Source organism: Thalassophryne amazonica, chromosome 22 (assembly GCF_902500255.1).
Source record: "Thalassophryne amazonica chromosome 22, fThaAma1.1, whole genome shotgun sequence".
NCBI classification, from domain to species: domain Eukaryota; kingdom Metazoa; phylum Chordata; class Actinopteri; order Batrachoidiformes; family Batrachoididae; genus Thalassophryne; species Thalassophryne amazonica.
In genome coordinates, this window is record NC_047124.1 from 21,583,796 (window position 1) to 21,603,380 (window position 19,585).

Below are 19,585 nucleotides of genomic sequence, written 5' to 3' on the forward strand. Positions count from 1 at the left end.
GAACCATCAGCAGTTTCCATTCAACTTCCATTCATAGTACAGCAAATATTAAATGAAATATGCATCAAAATATATTTCATCATGGAATTACAGCATTTACTCCAGCTTCACATGCTTCTCTATGTTCTCAAGTTGATGCTTGTTGCCTTTGCGCAACGGTTTTGATTATTGTTTTACTGTATTAACTTCAACAGGGACAAATGCGTAATTTTAGTGTTAAACATGATTTGTTGTTAAACGTTAGTTAAAAACATGTTTAGAACGTGACTTGAACTCAGTGGAACTAAATTCCGTGTAAGCTAATAGGTTCGCTAATGGCTTTCAAAGTTAGCTAAAATGCTAATCCACCACTGAAAACAAGTAGTTTCACTAATTAGCTGTTAGCTGATTAGCTGCACTGTGCCTGCCGCTGCCTTTAACCATGACAGGTTTTGTACAAGCAGAATGCAGCTTTTCTCTCTCAACAATGGGGCACCTGAGAAGCCCGGGAAGGTTTGCAACGGATCATTTCACCCAGGCTCACTGAATGGTGGAGGCAGCCCTTCTTGACACCGTGCTACATGGCCTCTCGCTGCAAGGAGGCTACGATTAGCAGGGAATCCATTCCTGGCATGATAATTGCCACCAAATTACAACCTACAACCAATAATTATTATGAGTGCTGACAGGTGAAATGTGCTCCTCTACCAATTGCCACTCTCCACACAAAGGATGTTTACAGGGTACGCAAGAGGGCTTACACACAAACACGATTTAAAATTGTTCAAGGTCTCTCAGTCAAGAAGTACAGTTCCATCAATGAGCAACCGCAAGCCCTCACCTCAGCTATGGTGTTGGGCTAAATTGATGCTTTGTGTTGAAAAGGGAACTTGCTCCCTTGTGCGTGCGGGTCTTGTGTTATCACAGCCCGGAAACTCATCAACAGCATCTGAGCCACACATTACAGGAACAAATCAAGGCGTTAGCACTTTTGAAAATGAACTTTTAGTAGGAGTGTATTAAATTAATGCTATGTAGGTGTTCTTAGCATATAATATAGGCTTCAAAATTATTTCAATGCGATACTAACTTGTAATGGGGAGAATGCCATTATCTGTTGGTGTCAGAAATGCCAGATATTTGATATTGCACCGTTTAACTGGTGTACCGCGCAGGAAGGAGCAGTATGAGAACTGCAAATTGTGCAAAAAGTTTTCTGTAACGTGTCACCTATCAGACCAGCAGAATGGAGTCTTTCAGGGATCTGTGGGGGGTTCCAGTTCAACTAGCCCGTTGTAAACAACAAAAATGGCGTCACTGCTCGTCACGCCCAAGGGACCAGAAAAAAAAAAAGCAAACCAGCATGGAATGCAGTCATCGAAGGTATTCCAATGTAATTTAATGTTTATATTGATTTTGTAAATGTATTTATTTATTTTAATCAAATCCCATGAGGAATCACACCAAGATTACATGCCATTGACATTCCTGCTCCAGAACGTCCTTATTTCCTGATAACTGTGAGGAAACAGTGAGTCTATGTGACATTATGTTACCGCAGGACCGGGAACCCCCACCCCGACATGCGCAAAGGATCAGGGGACCCTGAAGTTGATATTTGAGCCAGGAGCTAGCAGAATAAGCTAGCTCATTATTTTCAGTATTGCGATGTCAGAGCTAGCCAAGAAACCAGAGGACATTGAGGAAATAAAGGTGAGAGTGACTGAGAAAGTTTTATAACAAGACAAATGGCCTTCAGAGAAGGTAACTGACCATAGTATGCGCTAACATGCTACTTCATAGGAGACGATCTGCTTTTTAATGGTGGGGAAAAGTAGACAACATGGATTTCAGAGGAATAGAAGCAGCTAGCGCCTTGTACGCTGTCCCTTGCATATTTTGTCATTAACCATCACAATAAACCATATGTTTGGTCCGTGGATTTCTAGACATCCGGGCATTACAAATAAGTGAGACCAGAGTTAGAAAAAGGTGGATATTTCAAGCTATAAGAACTTCAAAAAGTGTACCCAGACATCTTCAATTTCCTTGTGGAAAAAGTTGAGGCTTTGGAATATTCTCCAAACTGTAGCCCAGGTAGGTCAATGGGATCAGAGAGTTGGGGTGACCAGTAAGAAGACTGGTAATGCTAACTCTGTCCTTAAAAATAACACAAAATCTGCATTGCCCCAGTCCACTCAGTTGTCAGTGGGTATCGACCTTTGCTGGGGAAGTAACCTAATTTGAAAAAGTGTCTGATCGAGGGCGAATCAAAGACTCTTATCCGTTTCATGGTATGAAATCCTGGAACAAGCACCATCCTGAAGTTAATCCAGGGGTTATACCTCCTAAAACATCATCTTCCACATAAGAAATTTCCATCATAAAACCTGCTAAATATTCCATTTGTATTCCAATTTATTGAACTTGTGGTAGGCGTCATTATGCATGATTGTAAGGAATCTACACTCACAAAAACCATAAAAGTTTGAACATTTATAATAATCATTTGTTGCTTCAACATTACATTCAAAGCTGTAAACTGTTATAGCTACATTTTGTTAAAAACACCATATTTACAGTAATTGTAATACACACATTTTATATTTGGCATACTTACATTAATCTCATCATTTACAGGTTCTCAAGTACTGATTAATGTGAATATTTAATCTCAAAAATTCACAACAAATTCAAAAAATGTAAATTAATCATACAAAAATGAAACATACAAACAATACTAAAGCTAATTGTTCATCCAAAAAAAAAAGAAAAAAGAAAAAAAGGCAGAGTATGATTGGTGACATTTTTATGCAAAATTTCTTCTATTTCTCAAAACAGTAAAATTCACATGCCTCAAAAACTTAGGTCATTGTAGTTTTGCAATGCAGTTTTATAGTGCAGTCAACTCACTTCCATTCATTTAATCAAACATATATAATCTCAGTCAGCTGTAAAAATACTCGATTAGTTTGCAAACATTTCTCAAGAGCACTCTGCCGTTGCACATCGTGGCGAGATGTTAAACTCTTCTTAATTACTGCTTTGTCAAACACACTTCATAATAACAGTACTAGTTGTAAAATAAAGTGTTGAAATATCATTTGTGCTTGAGTTCCAGTTGATCGGTAGATTGGGATTTACGAGTGTCAACACAAAATTGGTTTAAAAATCTCCTCTCAAATTTTCTTAAAATCCAGTCTCAGCATTTCCAAAATTCAAGGTCCTGGTTTAAAAATAAAAATAAAAATAAAAAAATTTGATCTTTACAGCACATTGTGCATTTTCCTTTGGCACAATACTTGGTAACCCCCTAAAAATCTGTAATATACATCGTGCAGTAGGAATAAGATGTGTTCTTGGAATGAAACAGACTTTTGTAACCACATTAGTCTGTCCAATATATTATTATGCCTATTGTTGTCATTATTGTGCAAAAGTTACCTGAACTGTAGGTTTATTTTCAGCAAGTGGAAATGTTACACTAACAGGAGTGGCGGCAGGATTTTTTAAGGAAGGGGGGCAGTGACCCAGCGGGCACGTTTTAATCCCACTGACATCCACAAAATCATTATTAAGTATGAATATTCAGTTATTTATAGTGATACGTACTGTGAAACTGAATTTAGTAATGACAATCATTTTATTATTAATTACAAAAGTAGAAATGTCCATACCAGTGCTGTGCATAATTCAACCTCGTAGTTTTGTAAGAATTGATACTTTTCATGTTTTTGTGATTGATTCATCAGTAAAAGACAAAGTGACATTTCCAAATATTAACTGTACAAAAATCAATAAATAAAATAAAAAACTTTAAAAGAAAATAACCAACAATGTGACCATGTGACGCAGTTCACCCAGAGGGTCATCACTTGTTTATTTTGTTTTGTCTTCCATGTTTACCACTCTTTATTGTAAGTTATTTGAGTTTTTCCATATTTTTGCGTAATCTTTATTTTACTATTTATTTATTTATTTATTTTAATTAAATCTTGCCTATTTTTGCACAGCACTGTAGATGATGTGGACCAGGAAAAGGAAGTTTGGGGTCCCCACGACGCGGCCCCAGATAAGTGGTTGAAGAAGAGTGATGAGTGACTGTAGATTATAATTTATTCATAACTTATGAAATTTAAAAATCATCCATAATTCAATCCTAATGAGTAAGAATGGGCGATTAACCTGGGTTAAGAACACAAATAGATGCAGATAATTTTCAATCTTTATTTAAATGATGACATATATTACAGCCAATCCAATTCTATTTTTGTCAGGCCACCCCCCCCCTGGCTATGCCTGAATATTGGCGTGAATTTTAAAATCATGAATTTTATTGATCCCAACAACTCGGACGTTGTTGGACGTGATAACATTTTTTTTTTTGTACCATTGGTTGTGTAGATTTGGCTACAGGAACACACCCTCGTCTATTACACGTGACTGAAATGCATACTCAAGGCCTTTAGCACCTATTTAGCCACACAGTATACAAATGTACACAGCTGTTAAAAAAACAATATTAAAAATTAAAAAATACGTGCAAGACTGACGGATAAAAAGACTCTGTTCCCAATACTTAAGGCAAAAACAATTTTCATATATACCAATATACACATATTTAGATTATTATATCTATCAAAACGGTATTTTCTAGAGTGTTCTGGTAAATGGTGACCTGCTGTATGTCAAAAATCAGTCTCCTCCAATGCCCTCCAATAAATATGAGATAAAAAGAAGGTCATTATTTGACCGTCTCCTCCTCTTTTATGTTTTTCTTTTGACTGCCTGTTAATCTGTATACTTGTGTCTTATGTCAGGAATGAAAATGAAGATCAGAAAAAAAGAAGTGAGTGCCCAGTAAAAAAGTGCAAAATATGCCAGCATGTGTAATCTACCATCCTCCACAAGCCCATAGTCCAGGATCCAAAACAGCACCTATAGCTGGGACACCTTCCTGGGCAGAGGCCTGGGTCTGGGCACCCGAGGGTCTGAAGACGAGTCCAGCTTCATGCTGCCTGTGCGTAGCTGGTGGGGCTTGGGCGGCAGGGCCGGGGGGTCCATCTGCGGCGGGATGGAGAGGCTGTGCGGCAGCGGCACAGGCCTGCGAGGGTTGTTCCGCTCGTACACGCTGTAGGGAGGTGGAGTCTTGTTCTCTCTGCGAATGGGCTCGTCCGAGCTGCTGGAGACAGAGTTCGGCATGTTTGTGGGTGGAGGCGGAGGGTGGGTCAGGTGCTCGCCTGCAGGCAGCTCGGTGCCGGAAGCTTCCGACACGCTGCAGCGACTAAGGGAGGAGATGCCGCTGCTGTAGCTGCCGGAAAGAACGGGGGAGTTGGACACCAGGCTGGTGGACTGGCACTCAGTGGGAGACGGGGTGAAAGGTGGTACTGAGGTCTGGAGGTGGAGAAAAGACGTAAAGAAATCAGACACTTCATTTTCACTCATCTTCTTAAGGCCTGTGTGAATTTTTGAAAGATGACCCTGTAGCTGTTGAAAGCTCAGTTACTTCTAATTTAGTAACAAATGAATCATTGTGAGGACAACAATCTGAGACACGTTTGTTTGTTCCACTTGGGCCAATTTCCAACAAAATTGCTGTGTGCATGTAGGTTGACCCTAGAATTTACCCTTAAGGGGTACATTCCAGCAAAGGCCAAGATCATGAAGGTTAAAAGTCATATATTTGTTCAACTGTCTGTCTGTTCCCAGACTCCTCCCACATTGTTTGGCTGTTTGCCCTTAAGGGTTTCTTCTAGCAAAAGTCAAAGTCATTTTTTTCCACCAAACCTCACACATGCGGGGAGGTGTTTTGGAATTGACTTGGCAATTGTCCAACAAGGTCAAATGTGCCAAAGGTCGATCACAGGGGTGAAGGTTTGCCAGGTCATTTTTGCATTTCTACCAAACTTGGAGTTGCTGTTAAAAATTAATTGATTGTTGTCCTGATTTGGGCCAAAAGTGGCACACACGTAGGTGGATTCCAGAATTGCACTGGCTTGGTAAGGTCAGCCAAAGGTAATCATTCCAGTAAAGGTCAAGGACATTGAGGTCAAATGCCAGATTGCTGTAGTCCTTCCAGACTTTATACCCACAAGTATTATTACCTAGTTTTTATGCAATAAAACAGTTGTAGAATATAAATGAGTAAGAATAAACCATTTTTATAGATCATTATAGGCTGATTTATTGATGTCGTATTATCACAAACTTTTTTTTAAAGATTATTTTTCTTTTTCAGAATATATTAATTTACGTATTTTTGATGATCGCCGTTCATTTCCACCAGGGGTTTAGTTGGCAGCTTGCTGACAGAATCACCAATTCATCAGCCGATTGTCCAAGAAGCAACGTAGTGCTCAGAAACTTATTTTTAGTGTCAAATAAAGATTCCTCTTTCTGTCAAAAAGTACCGAGAACTGTTTTTTTTTTTTTTTTTTTTTTTGCAGCCTCAGTTCAGTGAACCTCCTGCATGTTTGCACTTTTTCACCGTGCAATCTGAACGTGCACAATTATGTCAAACGCTAACATTATTATTGTTCTACCTCGGATGTTTGCACCGCGTGCGCTCACACGGCTGTGCAAAAATGATATTTAAGAAAAATAAAAGGGGCGGTCGGTGAGGAGACTGAGGCCGCCCGTTTTTCCACTCCATCAATTGGCTCTGTGCACCGATATGAAAAAACAAACACACAATATGCCACACTCGGAAAATCTGATCACTCGTTAAAATGCTTTTCTAAGCAATTATGCCATGCTGCCGTTATATCGACGAACGCTTAATTAGATTAAGCGAAGTACGCAATTGATCAGCAGGCTTGTATTGTTCATGCTGCAGGAGGCAAAGCAGGGACCATTTTGCACGGATGACTGGAAAGACGCTTTTTTTTATTATTTTATATGAGGAAACTCTATATTTTATACAGCGCTGACAAGCAGTGCTAAACTTCTGACCTCGCCTCCCCAAAGAGAGACTACTAAATAATTCTACCTCGGGCGATGACTGCAGCCCTGTCAGAGCGGCGCCTTGTGCTTTCTGCAGGTTCACTGCGGTCCAGTGGTGTGGCTTCTGCTAACGGCCCCCGGGCGCCACAAAGTGATATTTGGCATGTGTGTGCGTTTGCGAGTTAGATAACAGAGCCCGCTGGGGGTCCGCAGAGGACGTGTCCCCGGCTGAGCCATGATGGGCACCTTGATCTTCCCCTCCAGGCGTCTTCTCCTAGCATAGTATGCGAGCGGTGCACACAAAAACGGTGCGTGTGCGCGTCTCTGATTGACACGGCGTGCTGTGCGCTGTGGCTGTCAGTCACGCTTTTAGTTTTCGCTGAGAGTTCCGAGCCACGCACAAATTAACTGCCTTCCTGGTGTTTGTCACACGCGAGAAGGAATCGCACCTTCGCCGAAGCCGCGAGCTCTGACAAGCCCACAAAGAAGACCCCAGTAACAGATCGCGGAAGACACACTTCAGTTCACCACGCTTTCAAAACCTCATTTTCTACCCTCATTAAGAGCGCGTTGCGCTGGGTTATTCGTTAACCTTCCCTAGACAAGCTCTGCTTACCCAGGCTGGGATTAACGACTAAGGCTCATTAACATCGTGAATCAGACCTGGAAGACAAATTGCCGGAGATCAGTTTCTCTGCAGACAAACGTGAAAACACTTGAGGTCAGGGATGTTAAAAACACATTTTTTGATGTCGTGTACGTTAAGTAAAGCACCAAGATGTCCAACAGTCTCAAATCTAAAAGAGAGAGAGAGAGAGAGGTGGGGGCTTCAGAAGAAAGGTTCAGGCTTTGAAATTTAAATTCAAGGCCAAATATGTGCAGTGGAGACAAATAATTTTTTTGGACCACAGATCTTGAATCAAATAAAGCAGATAACTTCCATACGTAGGTTCACCTGGGAGATTTACTGTCAAGATTTTGTGCTATTCCAAACTGATTGCTGTTATTATACGAATGTGCCGTCTGTCAGTTCATTCAAACGATATTTCGAACGGGTATTTCAACATTTTCTGTGGAAACGAAGCAACATTTTGACCATGTGATGTGCTTCACTTGGTATGACCCGGTGCCTCAGTGTTGAGGCTCCCAGTAAACTGAAAAAGCCAAGGGGACACCCACAAATCACCTGGCTGCCGCAGATAGTTGGGTAAATTCATGCAGTGGGAATGGAGTGGTAATCTGCTTGGGTGGTTGCCATCCAGACCTAAGGCGGTTCCATCATGTGGCAGTGTGCAGTAGTGCAGTAGTGCATGCTCCCAGACTTGACCTGTAGCTGTGGTACTTGCTGTCATAAACTGCATTATCTTTCCATATTCAGTTGCTTTTCTTCGTAGTTCTAGAACCAGAACCCCCAAAGAAAACATAGTTCCTTTTCACCACCGCTCAGATGACTGCATGAATTTCACATTTACTGAGGTTAAAATTATTATTGCCTTGTTCTTCGTGATCTATGTATATGAAGAAACTGATCACAGACAGGATGCATTGGCACCTGATTATTTTCAGTGAGGGCCTCCATCCATTCATGGCTAAAGATGGGAGTGAACAGCAGATTTGCAAGTGGACATACATTTTCACAACAAATGAGATTCATAATTGTGTCCATACAGCTTTCTTTTTTTGAGGGGGGGGGGGAACATCTTCTTTCAATGAAGATTGGTGCACATGTAGCAGTACGCAACCACACGCACCGTCTGTTTTCAAAGTGGACTGCTTTTTTGTATTCCACCTCTAAGCACTTTTAAGTTGAAAATCCCAAAACATTTCAAAAAGACTCCACAATGTTACTGCAGCGCCTTTTCAAGCAAACACTAGGAGAGATTTATTTTTGCTGATTAGTCACTCAAAATGATTCACAAACTCATCTGTGATAGCAGATTGGACAGATGCTTGTTCTTTGCTGAGGGTGAGTACTTTTTATCACCACAGTTGTCTGCCAAACAGCACCGAGTTTCAACACAGTAAGGAAACAAAAACATCTACATGGGCTGTAGGATCATTGAGAGTACAGGAGAAGAACCCAGGGCTGCCACTTCGTAACAACACAACAACACAAACAGACAAGAAACTGACCAACAGGCAGTGAGAACCAACCTTTTGTGGCGATCTGGACGTGGGGACAGGCGACTGTGACCTCATGTTTTTCGCAGAGGACCCTGTTGACAGGCAAATGGAGGCAAAATTCAAATTAGCAGCATGTTTACGGGCCTTCTCCAGGACAACAGAATGAGTCAGGTAGACAAACACACATAGTGACGAGAGGTCCAGTAGCTTAAAGCGCCAGTGAATCAAATAAGCGCCGATGTTCTGCAGGTCCTTCAGGCAGCCTTGAGCTGTTTCTACATCTAACAGCTGTTACCATTATATGCAAAGAAAGAGGAAAAATGTGTGTGTGTGTGGGGGGGGGGGCGCTCCATCTGCTTTTTTGCAGTATATCAGAAAGCACTGGGGAATAAGACATCTGCTTCATCTGTAAATAAATGGAAAAACTACCAACAGATTGAGTCGCCGGTGGAGAAAACTACTGTTGAGATGTAATGTCATGCAGTAATTATGGAGAACTGCAAAATAATAAACTGTAATTGACTGAAATTTGATCACAATCGACTTCAAGCCTTTTTTAAAGCTACAGTGTGCAGGGTTTACTGTTATCTAGTGGTGACATTGCGGACTGCATTCTTTAGCTTCTGTCTTAACATGGTGGTCCAACATGGTGGTCTCCATTGAGCCCCCCCCCCCCATCTGTAAATATGAAGTTTATGAAAGCATGCTATTTTCCAGTTCTGCTAATTAACATTAAATAATACACAATGTAGCTTTAAAAAGGTTCTTATGCAAAATCACAAATATGACACTGTGAGAACTTCAAGGCAGTTAATAGAAAAGTTGCAGAAAGAATCAGGTTCAAAAGTGGGAGTGGAGAAGAATTAGTATGCTGATCAGGAGCAGATACTGTAGTATATAGTGTCTGGCTGGTTTACCTGAGTACGGTGGTCTAGGAGGGATAGGAGGACATAGCAATTTGCCAACAGAGTCAGAGAAGTACGGCATGCTCTCTTTGACACTGTCTAGGCTCCAGCTACTGGGTGTGGGTCTCACTTACAGTACACAAAAACATCACAGATCACTCAACAGTTTATGGAATTACACAAGACACCATGGAGACAACACAATGGAAGCATGCATGTGTTGGACGAATGATATGCTTTTAGGGAAATGAGTGAGGGAAGCCACCAAGACACCCATGACAATTCTGAAGATGTTATAGGCTTCTGTGGCTGTGATAGAAACTCCGCACAGGTTAACTTCCTACAGTTGCATCACCAGTTTTACGGCTTCATGGTGGAGCAGCACAGAAAGTAGATGTGAAATTTCAGCTACAGTTTGCCAGAAGGTACATGAGAGATACCAACTTCAATTTGATGTGTTTTAGTGTATCAAAATCCTCTTCAATATCGGGCTGTGAGTGGTGGTGCAATAGACAAACGTTGCACTATGCACAATTTCTCCAATCACAGCCACAGAAGCCTGTCACTTGTTCAGAGGTGTGTTTGGTGTCTTGGTGGCTTCCCTCACTCATTTATTTCTTACACAGTCCACTCAGTTTTTAAGAACTGCCTCCTCCAGACAGATTTACCATACAGGACCACATTGTTTGTATTTCTTATAGATGGACGTAAATGACATCCAAGACATATTCAGTGACTTGTAAACGTTCATGTATCCATCCCCTGAAGTGTCTAAGGAAAACTAGCTGTAAAAGTGATGATTTACTGTAAATTCATCAAAGGGTGCCAACAATTGTGTGCAGTATACATTTTATGTCAGGATTTTCTGCTTCACTTTATGAAAGCATTTTGTTTTGTTGTTGCCAAATAACTTTGGACAGTTTAAAAAAATTGATTAAAAAATTCCTTTGTTTCATTTATTTTTGACCATATATTAAAATGTTTACATAAAATATAGAGGTACCAACAATTTTGTGTATGTGTATATTTTAAGAGTAGTTCCTATTGTGTGACAGCACAGTGGCGCAAACAGTAACTGTGCTCATCTAACAAACCGGATAGCCTGGGTTCAAGACTGCCCGGGGCCCATTTTCCTTATTCAATTCAGTTTATTTATATAGCACTAAATCACAACAAAGCTGCCCCAAGATGCTTCACAGGAGTAAAGTCTAACCTTGCCAAGCGCCCTGAGGCAACAGTGGTAAGGAAAAACTCCCTCTGGCATTTCTAAGGACGAAACCTCAAGCAGACCAGACTCAGAGGAGCGGCCCTCTGTTTAAGCCATTCTAACAGTTACAACAAGAAGTTACAAAAAAAAAGTCCATCTTAAGGCCACGTCCACAGAGTTCAAGGTCTAGAGTTGGTAATAGGGTGTTATTGACCAAATTTTTAGAATGTAGCATCAACTTCGCCAGGTTTTTTTTTTTTATCCCCGTCTCCGGCAGTGGCACTTCTGCCCGTCATTGTGATTCTGTGATGCTCCAGATTATAGAGCTTGAGTTATGTTAAAACAAGATCAACATGTGGATCCCAAGTCAAACCACCTGTGGTTGCCTGAAGCAAATGGGCTTCAATGTACAACGAGTAACAACTGCATTTAAAATCTACAGAAATAATTAGTTTAAAAACAGCATGATGATGCTAATTTAGCAGAAAAATTCTGTTTGGTTTACTGGTTTAAAATGTAATTTTTTGTAAATTACAACAGCTTTATACCATACATTTTAAAGATTGTTCTCTAAAGGTATTTAAATATTTTGGATGCATATCCATGAAAGTGAGATCGGGATTTAAGATGAATCGCCTCACTGCCTGCCGCTCATTTTTGTCTACAAATTTTAATCTGCCTTTTCAGGGCACCTGCTGACTGATGATGGCCTCGTAAATACACTGTAAATACAAGCGTAGAATTGATTCGGAACAAATGTAATTACATATCACAAGTACAGTCGTGATCGGGTGAAAGTCGGAACTCCGTCATTTGATCATACAGTAGTGTTCAGAATAATAGTAGTGCTATGTGACTAAACAGATTAATCCAGGTTTTGAGGATATTTGTTATTGTTACATGGGAAACAAGGTACCAGTAGATTCAGTAGATTCTCACAAATCCAACAAGACCAAGCATTCATGATATGCACACGCTTAAGGCTATGAAATTGGGCTATTAGTAAAAAAAAAAGTAGAAAAGGGGGTGTTCACAATAATAGTAACATCTGCTGTTGACGCTACAAACTCAAAACTATTATGTTCAAACTGCTTTTTTAGCAATCCTGTGAATCACTAAACTAGTATTTAGTTGTATAACCACAGTTTTTCATGATTTCTTCACATCTGCGAGGCATGGAGTCAACCAAGTTGTGGCACCTTTCAGCTGTTATTCCACTCCAAGATTCTTTAACAACATTCCACAATTCATTCACATTTCTTGGTTTTGCTTCAGAAACAGCTGTTTTGATGTCACCCCACAAGTTCTCAATTGGATTTAGGTCCGGGGATTGGGCAGGCCACTCCAAAACATTAATTTTGTTGGTTTGGAACCAAGATTTTGCTTGTTTACTAGTGTGCTTGGGGTCATTGTCTTGTTGAAACACCCATTCAAGGGCATGTCCTCTTCAGCATAAGGCAACATGACCTCTTCAAGTATTTTGACATATCCAAACTGATCCATGATACCTGGTATGTGATATATAGGCTCAACACCATAGTAGGAGAAACATGCCCATATCATGATGCTTGCACCACCATGCTTCACTGTCTTCACTGTGAACTGTGGCTTGAATTCAGAGTTTGGGGGTCGTCTCACGATCTGTGTGCGGCCCTTGGACCCAAAAAGAACAATTTTACTGTCATCAGTCCACAAAATATTACTCCGTTTCTCTTTAGGCCAGTTGATGTGTTCTTTGGCAAATTGTAACCTCTTCTGCACGTCTTTTATTTAACAGAGGGACTTTGCGGGGGATTCTTGCAAATAAATTAGCTTCACACAGGCGTCTTCTAACTGTCACAGCACTTACAGGTATGGCTTGGTCTTGTTGGATTTGTGAGAATCTGCTGAATCTACTGGTACCTTGTTTCCCATGTAACAATAAGACATATACTCAAAACCTGGATTAATCTTTTTAGTCACATAGCACTACTATTATTCTGAACACTACTGTATGTGAAGCTTCAAGTCACGTGTGACATTTTATTCAATCACAGGTTCTGTGTTAATTCTCGCACCCGTCATCTGTGTCATACGCATAATGTGTTAACATATTGTGGTAATTCATCTAAATGTCACACTGTCATTATCACATCACACATCTGAATTTCTCAACATTTTAGGCTCTGGGATGTAAAACTTCAATAATTATACAACGTAAGCTACTATTCATGGTTTCTTTAAAAAAAAAAAAAAATTAACTGACACTTTTTCCTCCAAAAAGTGTAAGAAATATGCATCGCTCGTGGATCACGCTGAATAAAAACGCAATCTGGGGAGGGCTGTAATAGATCTGCATTCATGCATATGGATGTCACATATGTCCATCAGCGCTGCAGGAGCAGCGGCTTCTCTTCTATTCCGCTTCGGAGATTAAGCAAGATGAAAAGCTGCAGCCTCGACAGCGTGGAGTCGGATGGAAAGGAAAAAAAAGAAACGGAGGCCAGCGCACACACCAATGAGGATGTTTGTGTGCACATCCTGAGAAGGTGTGCGATGTCAAAAGCCTCCTTTTCGTGCCCACGCCACGTCTGGACTGACAGCCAGTTCCTGGACAGTGGTATAAGCTACGATTAGTAATAGAAGAACGTGCAGTCAGCGAGTGTGCCGGCGCCACCGCCTCCTCTGCATTAGCGCACAGACGCACTTCTTTAAAACGTCAAGGAGGAGGAGAGTGACTGAAAATGATTGTGCTAGAGGAGGGATTCCCTGCTCCGGAGTGGAGTTTGAAGGGTTTGTATGAGTGTGTTCTGGAACAGGAGGATGCTTAATAAAGTGTCGTACCTTTGTCTGGCGCTGAGAGGTTGGGGTCACTCCGTGGTAAAGTGGCATCGCCTATCTGATGAGGAGCAGCTCTCTGCACACACAACAAGCAGTGACGACCGTGAACCACAAAGAAGATAACGGCACAGACAAGTATGTGACCTTTTACATCACGGCATATTTTCCAACTCTGAACGATCATATGATTTCAGCAGAATGTGCTTACAGGGGGTAATCGCCTTGCACTGATGGAGTACTTGGGGAATAGTAAGCAGCATTACTATTATACATCATAATAAGTTTCATTTGACAAGCCAGTTACCACCATTCTCTGATTTTTGGTGGTTAAAAACAATAGCGATATTGAAAAAATCATTCACACAAAAGCATTCACACCAAAGAGTTCAATCTTTCGTCTCACCAGACCAAAGAATTTTGTTTCTCATGGTGCAAGAGTCCTTCAGGTGCCTTTTGGCAAACTCTGCCATGTGCCTTTTACTAAGGAGTGGCTTCTGTCTGGCCACTCTACCATACAGGCCTGATTGGTGGATTGCTGCAGAGATGGTTGTCCTTCTGGAAGGTTCTCTTTTCACCATAGAGGAATGCTGGAGCTCTGACAGAGTGACCATCAGGTTCTTGGTCACCTCCATGACTAAAGCTGGGCTTACACTGTGCGAGTTTTGGTCCTTTTTCAGCCGATTTTTCACTCATGCGAAGTTTCAGCTTAATCGCGTGTCCTGCATCGTGTAGTACAACCCCTGGCAAAAATTATGGAATCACCGGCCTCGGAGGATGTTCATTCAGTTGTTTAATTTTGTAGAAAAAAAAGCAGATCACAGACATGACACAAAACTAAAGTCATTTCAAATGGCAACATTCTGGCTTTAAGAAACACTATAAGAAATCAGGAAAAAAAATTGTGGCAGTCAGTAATGGTTACTTTTTTAGACCAAACAGAGGGAAAAAAATAGGGAATCACTCAATTCTGAGGAAAAAAATATGGAATCATGAAAAACAAAAGAACGCTCCAACACATCACTAGTATTTTGTTGCACCACCTCTGGCTTTTATAACAGCTTGCAGTCTCTGAGGCATGGACTTAATGAGTGACAAACAGTACTCTTCATCAATCTGGCTCCAACTTTCTCTGATTGCTTTTGCCAGATCAGCTTTGCAGGTTGGAGCCTTGTCATGGACCATTTTCTTCAACTTCCACCAAAGATTTTCAATTGGATTAAGATCCGGACTATTTGCAGGCCATGACATTGACCCTATGTGTCTTTTTGCAAGGAATGTTTTCACAGTTTTTGCTCTATGGCAAGATGCATTATCATCTTGAAAAATGATTTCATCATCCCCAAACATCCTTTCAATTGATGGGATAAGAAAAGTGTCCAAAATATCAACGTAAACTTGTGCATTTATTGATGATGTAATGACAGCCATCTCCCCAGTGCCTTTACCTGACATGTAGCCCCATATCATCAATCACTGTGGAAATTTACATGTTCTCTTCAGGCAGTCATCTTTATAAATCTCATTGGAACAGCACCAAACAAAAGTTCCAGCATCATCACCTTGCCCAATGCAGATTCGAAATTCATCACTGAATATGACTTTCATCCAGTCATCCACAGTCCACAATTGCTTTTCCTTAGCCCATTGTAACCTTGTTTTTTTTCTGTTTAGGTGTTAATGATGGCTTTCATTTAGCTTTTCTGTATGTAAATCCCATTTCCTTTAGGCGGTTTCTTACAGTTCGGTCACAGACGTTGATTCCAGTTTCCTCCCATTCGTTCCTCATTTGTTTTGTTGTGCATTTTCGATTTTTGAGACATATTGCTTTAAGTTTTCTGTCTTGACACTTCCTTGGTCTACCAGTATGTTTGCCTTTAACAACCTTCCCATGTTGTTTGTATTTGGCCCAGAGTTTAGACACAGCTGACTGTGAACAACCAACATCTCTTGCAACATTGCGTGATGATTTACCCTCTTTTAAGAGTTTGATAATCCTCTCCTTTGTTTCAATTGACATCCCTCGTGTTGGAGCCATGATTCATGTCAGTCCACTTGGTGCAACAGCTCTCCAACATGTGATCACTCCTTTTTAGATGCAGACTAACAAGCAGATCTGATTTGATGCAGGTGTTAGTTTTGGGGATGAAAATTTACAGGGTGATTCCATAATTTATTCCTCAGAATTGAGTGAGTCCATATTTTTTTATTTTTAGTGTTTCTTAAAGCCAGAAAGTTGCCATTTGAAATGACTTTAGTTTTGTGTCATGTCTGTGATCTGCTTTTTTTCTACAAAATTAAACAACTGAATGAACATCCTCCGAGGCCGGTGATTCCATAATTTTTGCCAGGGGTTGTATACATGGAGTAACGAGCTGCGTTTAACCTCTCACGACCACCTCCCGATCGGCAATCGTATGGTCGGATGAAAATCAAACCTGTTTGATATTCTGTTCGGCCGTCGTGAGGGTATCCCGCTGCTGAAACAGCGCTACAAGCGTCTCTCGCACTGTGCATGTGCAAACACCGGAGAGAGCATAAACACTGATCATCTCTTTGGGAGAGCAGCTTCTGTTTCTTTTTCCCCCCATTATTTTTCAACTCATTTAAGGTCTTGTATTTTTTTTTTACTTTGATGTCTCCCATCAAGAGTTTTTGTAAAAATAAGAAATGTAAATAAAGTTTGAAAAAAGGAAACAGAAAAAAAAAAAAAAAACGGAAACATGAATCTGACGTATGGTTTTTGAACGTACAATGTGAGTCATCAGATCGCATCAGAGCATCGGGCGTACAGTGCGAGAACATTAATCATGCGCTCTGAACTTTTACACCCTGCGGTTTTGTCGCACAGTTTGAGCTGGAGCCAAGTACAACGATTGAAAATATCGTACAGTGTTTGCCCAGCTTAAGGCCCTTCTCCCCCGGTCGTTCAGTTTAGACGGGCAGCCAGCTCTCAGAAGAGTCCTGGTGGATCCAACATCTTCCATTTATGGATGATGGAGGCCACTGTGCTCATTGGGACCTTTAAAGCAGTATAAATGTTTCTGTAATCTTCCCCAGATTTGTGCCTCCAGATAATCCTGTCTTAGAGGTCAACAGACAATTCCTTTGACTTCATGCTTGGTTTGTGTTCTGACATGCACTGTCAATTGTGGGACCTTATATGTAGACACGTCCCACAGTCCAAATCATGGAATGTGGGGCAGATCATGTCCACTCAACTGAATTTACAGCAGGTGGACTCCAATTTTTATTTTTAATAAATTTGAAAAAATCTCAAACTTTTTTCGTATTGTTATTATGGGGTATTGTGTGTAGGATTTTGAGGAAACATGAATTTCATTCATTTTAGAATAAGGCTGTAACATTAAAAAATGTGAACTTTCTGGATGCACCGTACGTGCTATATAGCCAGCTATAGTACTGTCGTGGGCATGACTTTAAAACAAAATGTCATGCAATATGTGGTGTAATATGTGATATGATGTATGTCGAATGATATGCATTTTGTTGTGCAACATGTAATATATTATGTAGTGTACTGCAATACAATGTTATATGTAGTGTAATACGTATTATGTAGTGGAATGTGCAATATGTAACGTAATATAACAAATGTTGAATAATATGTATATAGTAGTGTAATATGTATTGGGCAAATAAAAATACTTAGCAAACATTGCGCCCTATTGGAAAAGGGAAAGGACTTTTTATTGTTGCTGTACATACATGAATACATACAAAGACATTTGTCCTTTGCATTTAACTCATCCTAACTACAATCGGACACCATTAGGAGTAGGGGGGAGCCACATTCTGGCAAATGTCTACGAGTACCCTGCTAGTTTACAATAAAGAGCGATCAGTAATAAAGACATGAATAGGACTACCCTTTACCTTTATAACAATTGTTTCATGTAATATATGACACAATTGTGCAAAAACATGTTGATTAATTCGTCATGCATATTAAGGATTCTGCTGTAAACCCACAAAGTAATCACAATTTTTTAATAATTTGGAAGTGCCTGTTAGTTTGTTTAATGCGCTACTTTGTCAAATAAAATAGACAAACATATCTTTGAAAATCACCATCTGTAAATTGAAAACATCTGCCGAATTAAAAAAAAAATAAAACCTCAAAAACACAGGGGTGCTTGAGACGTCTGCACAATCGCGTGCCACATAAATGCCCTCCATCTGACAAACTGGTTTTATCATTTCTAGCGGCGCCTTGCCGCCCCCCCCAAAACAGATGAATGAAACAGATGGCCATTTTTCCACCCTGTAGCTCGTTTACCGGAAATGACTCAGGCCATCAATGTTTCTAATAATCAATATTCAATTACAAGCTAATAGAGAGTATTTCACTGCTGTCAGGTTTGGAAAAAAAATCGGTTGGCCTTTAAGCATCAAATTCAGCTGTAGACTCCAAATGATTCCATTTCTTCCGATTCAAAAACAGCAACTCACAAAAAGAAGGTTGTTTTATTTAACACACGACCAACCATGAAAAGCAACATTATTTCCCCGTGTCCTTGTCACTGACAGTGGAGTGGGCAACTGTGTTACCGCAGTCCAACTGGACTGAGAACGACAACATTCATGTTGCTGTTGCTTCTCGTCTTCACCACACGTACGCAATTTTTTTTCCTGTCTTTACCTGAAAATAAGCCAGTGCTCAAGATCGTAAAAGGCTAACTTTCATAAAACATCAACAATGTCAGCTGCTTATGAAAAACTGTATTTCACAGCAACAACAAAGACTTTATAGAATGACCCTCCACCCTGCAGGTTTTTTTTCCTCCTATGATTGAAGCTATCTGTTAAAAAGTACTCGGTAACGCTGCGCAACACAGAAGTGACCTTGTGTTCTGCACCGTGCCTTATTGCTGGCTGCAGGCTTGGACAAACAGAATAATGTTTCAAAAATATAGACCCATTGCTCAGCTTGTCTTTACTCCAAATGACAAATCTGGAGGGGAGGAGGTGGAGCCACGTGAAATTTATAAAGGCAACACAGCTGCCCACAAGGGCCGCAGACCTTGAAAGACAAGCGTGTCGAGGAAAGAAGAAATAATAGTAAAAAAAAAAACAATAAAAAAAAAAACACCATGCTGGTGGGAATGTCTTCTAATGAATGTGGATTGTGACACCTTCTATGGTTGGAAAGTTATCCCGTCGCTATCAGCAGATCAGATTGGCGCCACGTTTTTACATAGATGTAGATTTTTAGTGTCCAAGTGACCAATTATTTTTCTTCTATTTAAAGCACATGCAGATCTCCTCAGTGTCGAGGATCCCAGCAACTGGAAAAAGCCAAGGAGACGCCAACATTTCCGCTGCCTGTGGAACACAGATGGCCGGAAAAGTGGAGATGGATTTGTTTTTTTTGCCTGGGTGGCTGCCATCAACAACCCAAGGTGGCTCCAAAGTGTTGTGGATGATGCAATGCACAGCGCCCACCCACGCGTAACCTTTCACCCTCCTCCCGTTACAGTCACAGATCGCTTTGGCATGCCAAGATGTTTTTTTGAAGTCTTTTTCATGTGGAACCATTCCTTCTTTATGTTGGGTTTACACATAACGACAAGTCACGAATGCCACAAAT

General features: G+C 40.6%; 1 protein-coding gene across 6 annotated transcripts in view; it reads right to left on the reverse strand.

Annotated features, from left to right (window-relative positions):
* Positions 1-2,373: 2,373 nt before the first annotated feature.
* dock4b (dedicator of cytokinesis 4b) overlaps positions 2,374-19,585 on the reverse strand; it is a 198,848-nt gene continuing 181,636 nt past the window's right edge. For 2 of the 6 annotated variants that reach the window (XM_034163846.1, XM_034163844.1), the window contains 4 exons: positions 13,981-14,053; positions 9,963-10,079; positions 9,076-9,140; positions 2,374-5,373 (listed from right to left, as the gene is read on the reverse strand). In XM_034163846.1, the coding sequence (XP_034019737.1) occupies positions 4,918-5,373; positions 9,076-9,140; positions 9,963-10,079; positions 13,981-14,053 (711 nt within the window). In that variant the 3' untranslated portion in view covers positions 2,374-4,917. The remainder of the gene's footprint in view (positions 5,374-9,075; positions 9,141-9,962; positions 10,080-13,980; positions 14,054-19,585) is intronic. The other 4 variants (XM_034163849.1, XM_034163845.1, XM_034163848.1 and 1 more) reach the window with 4 other exon arrangements.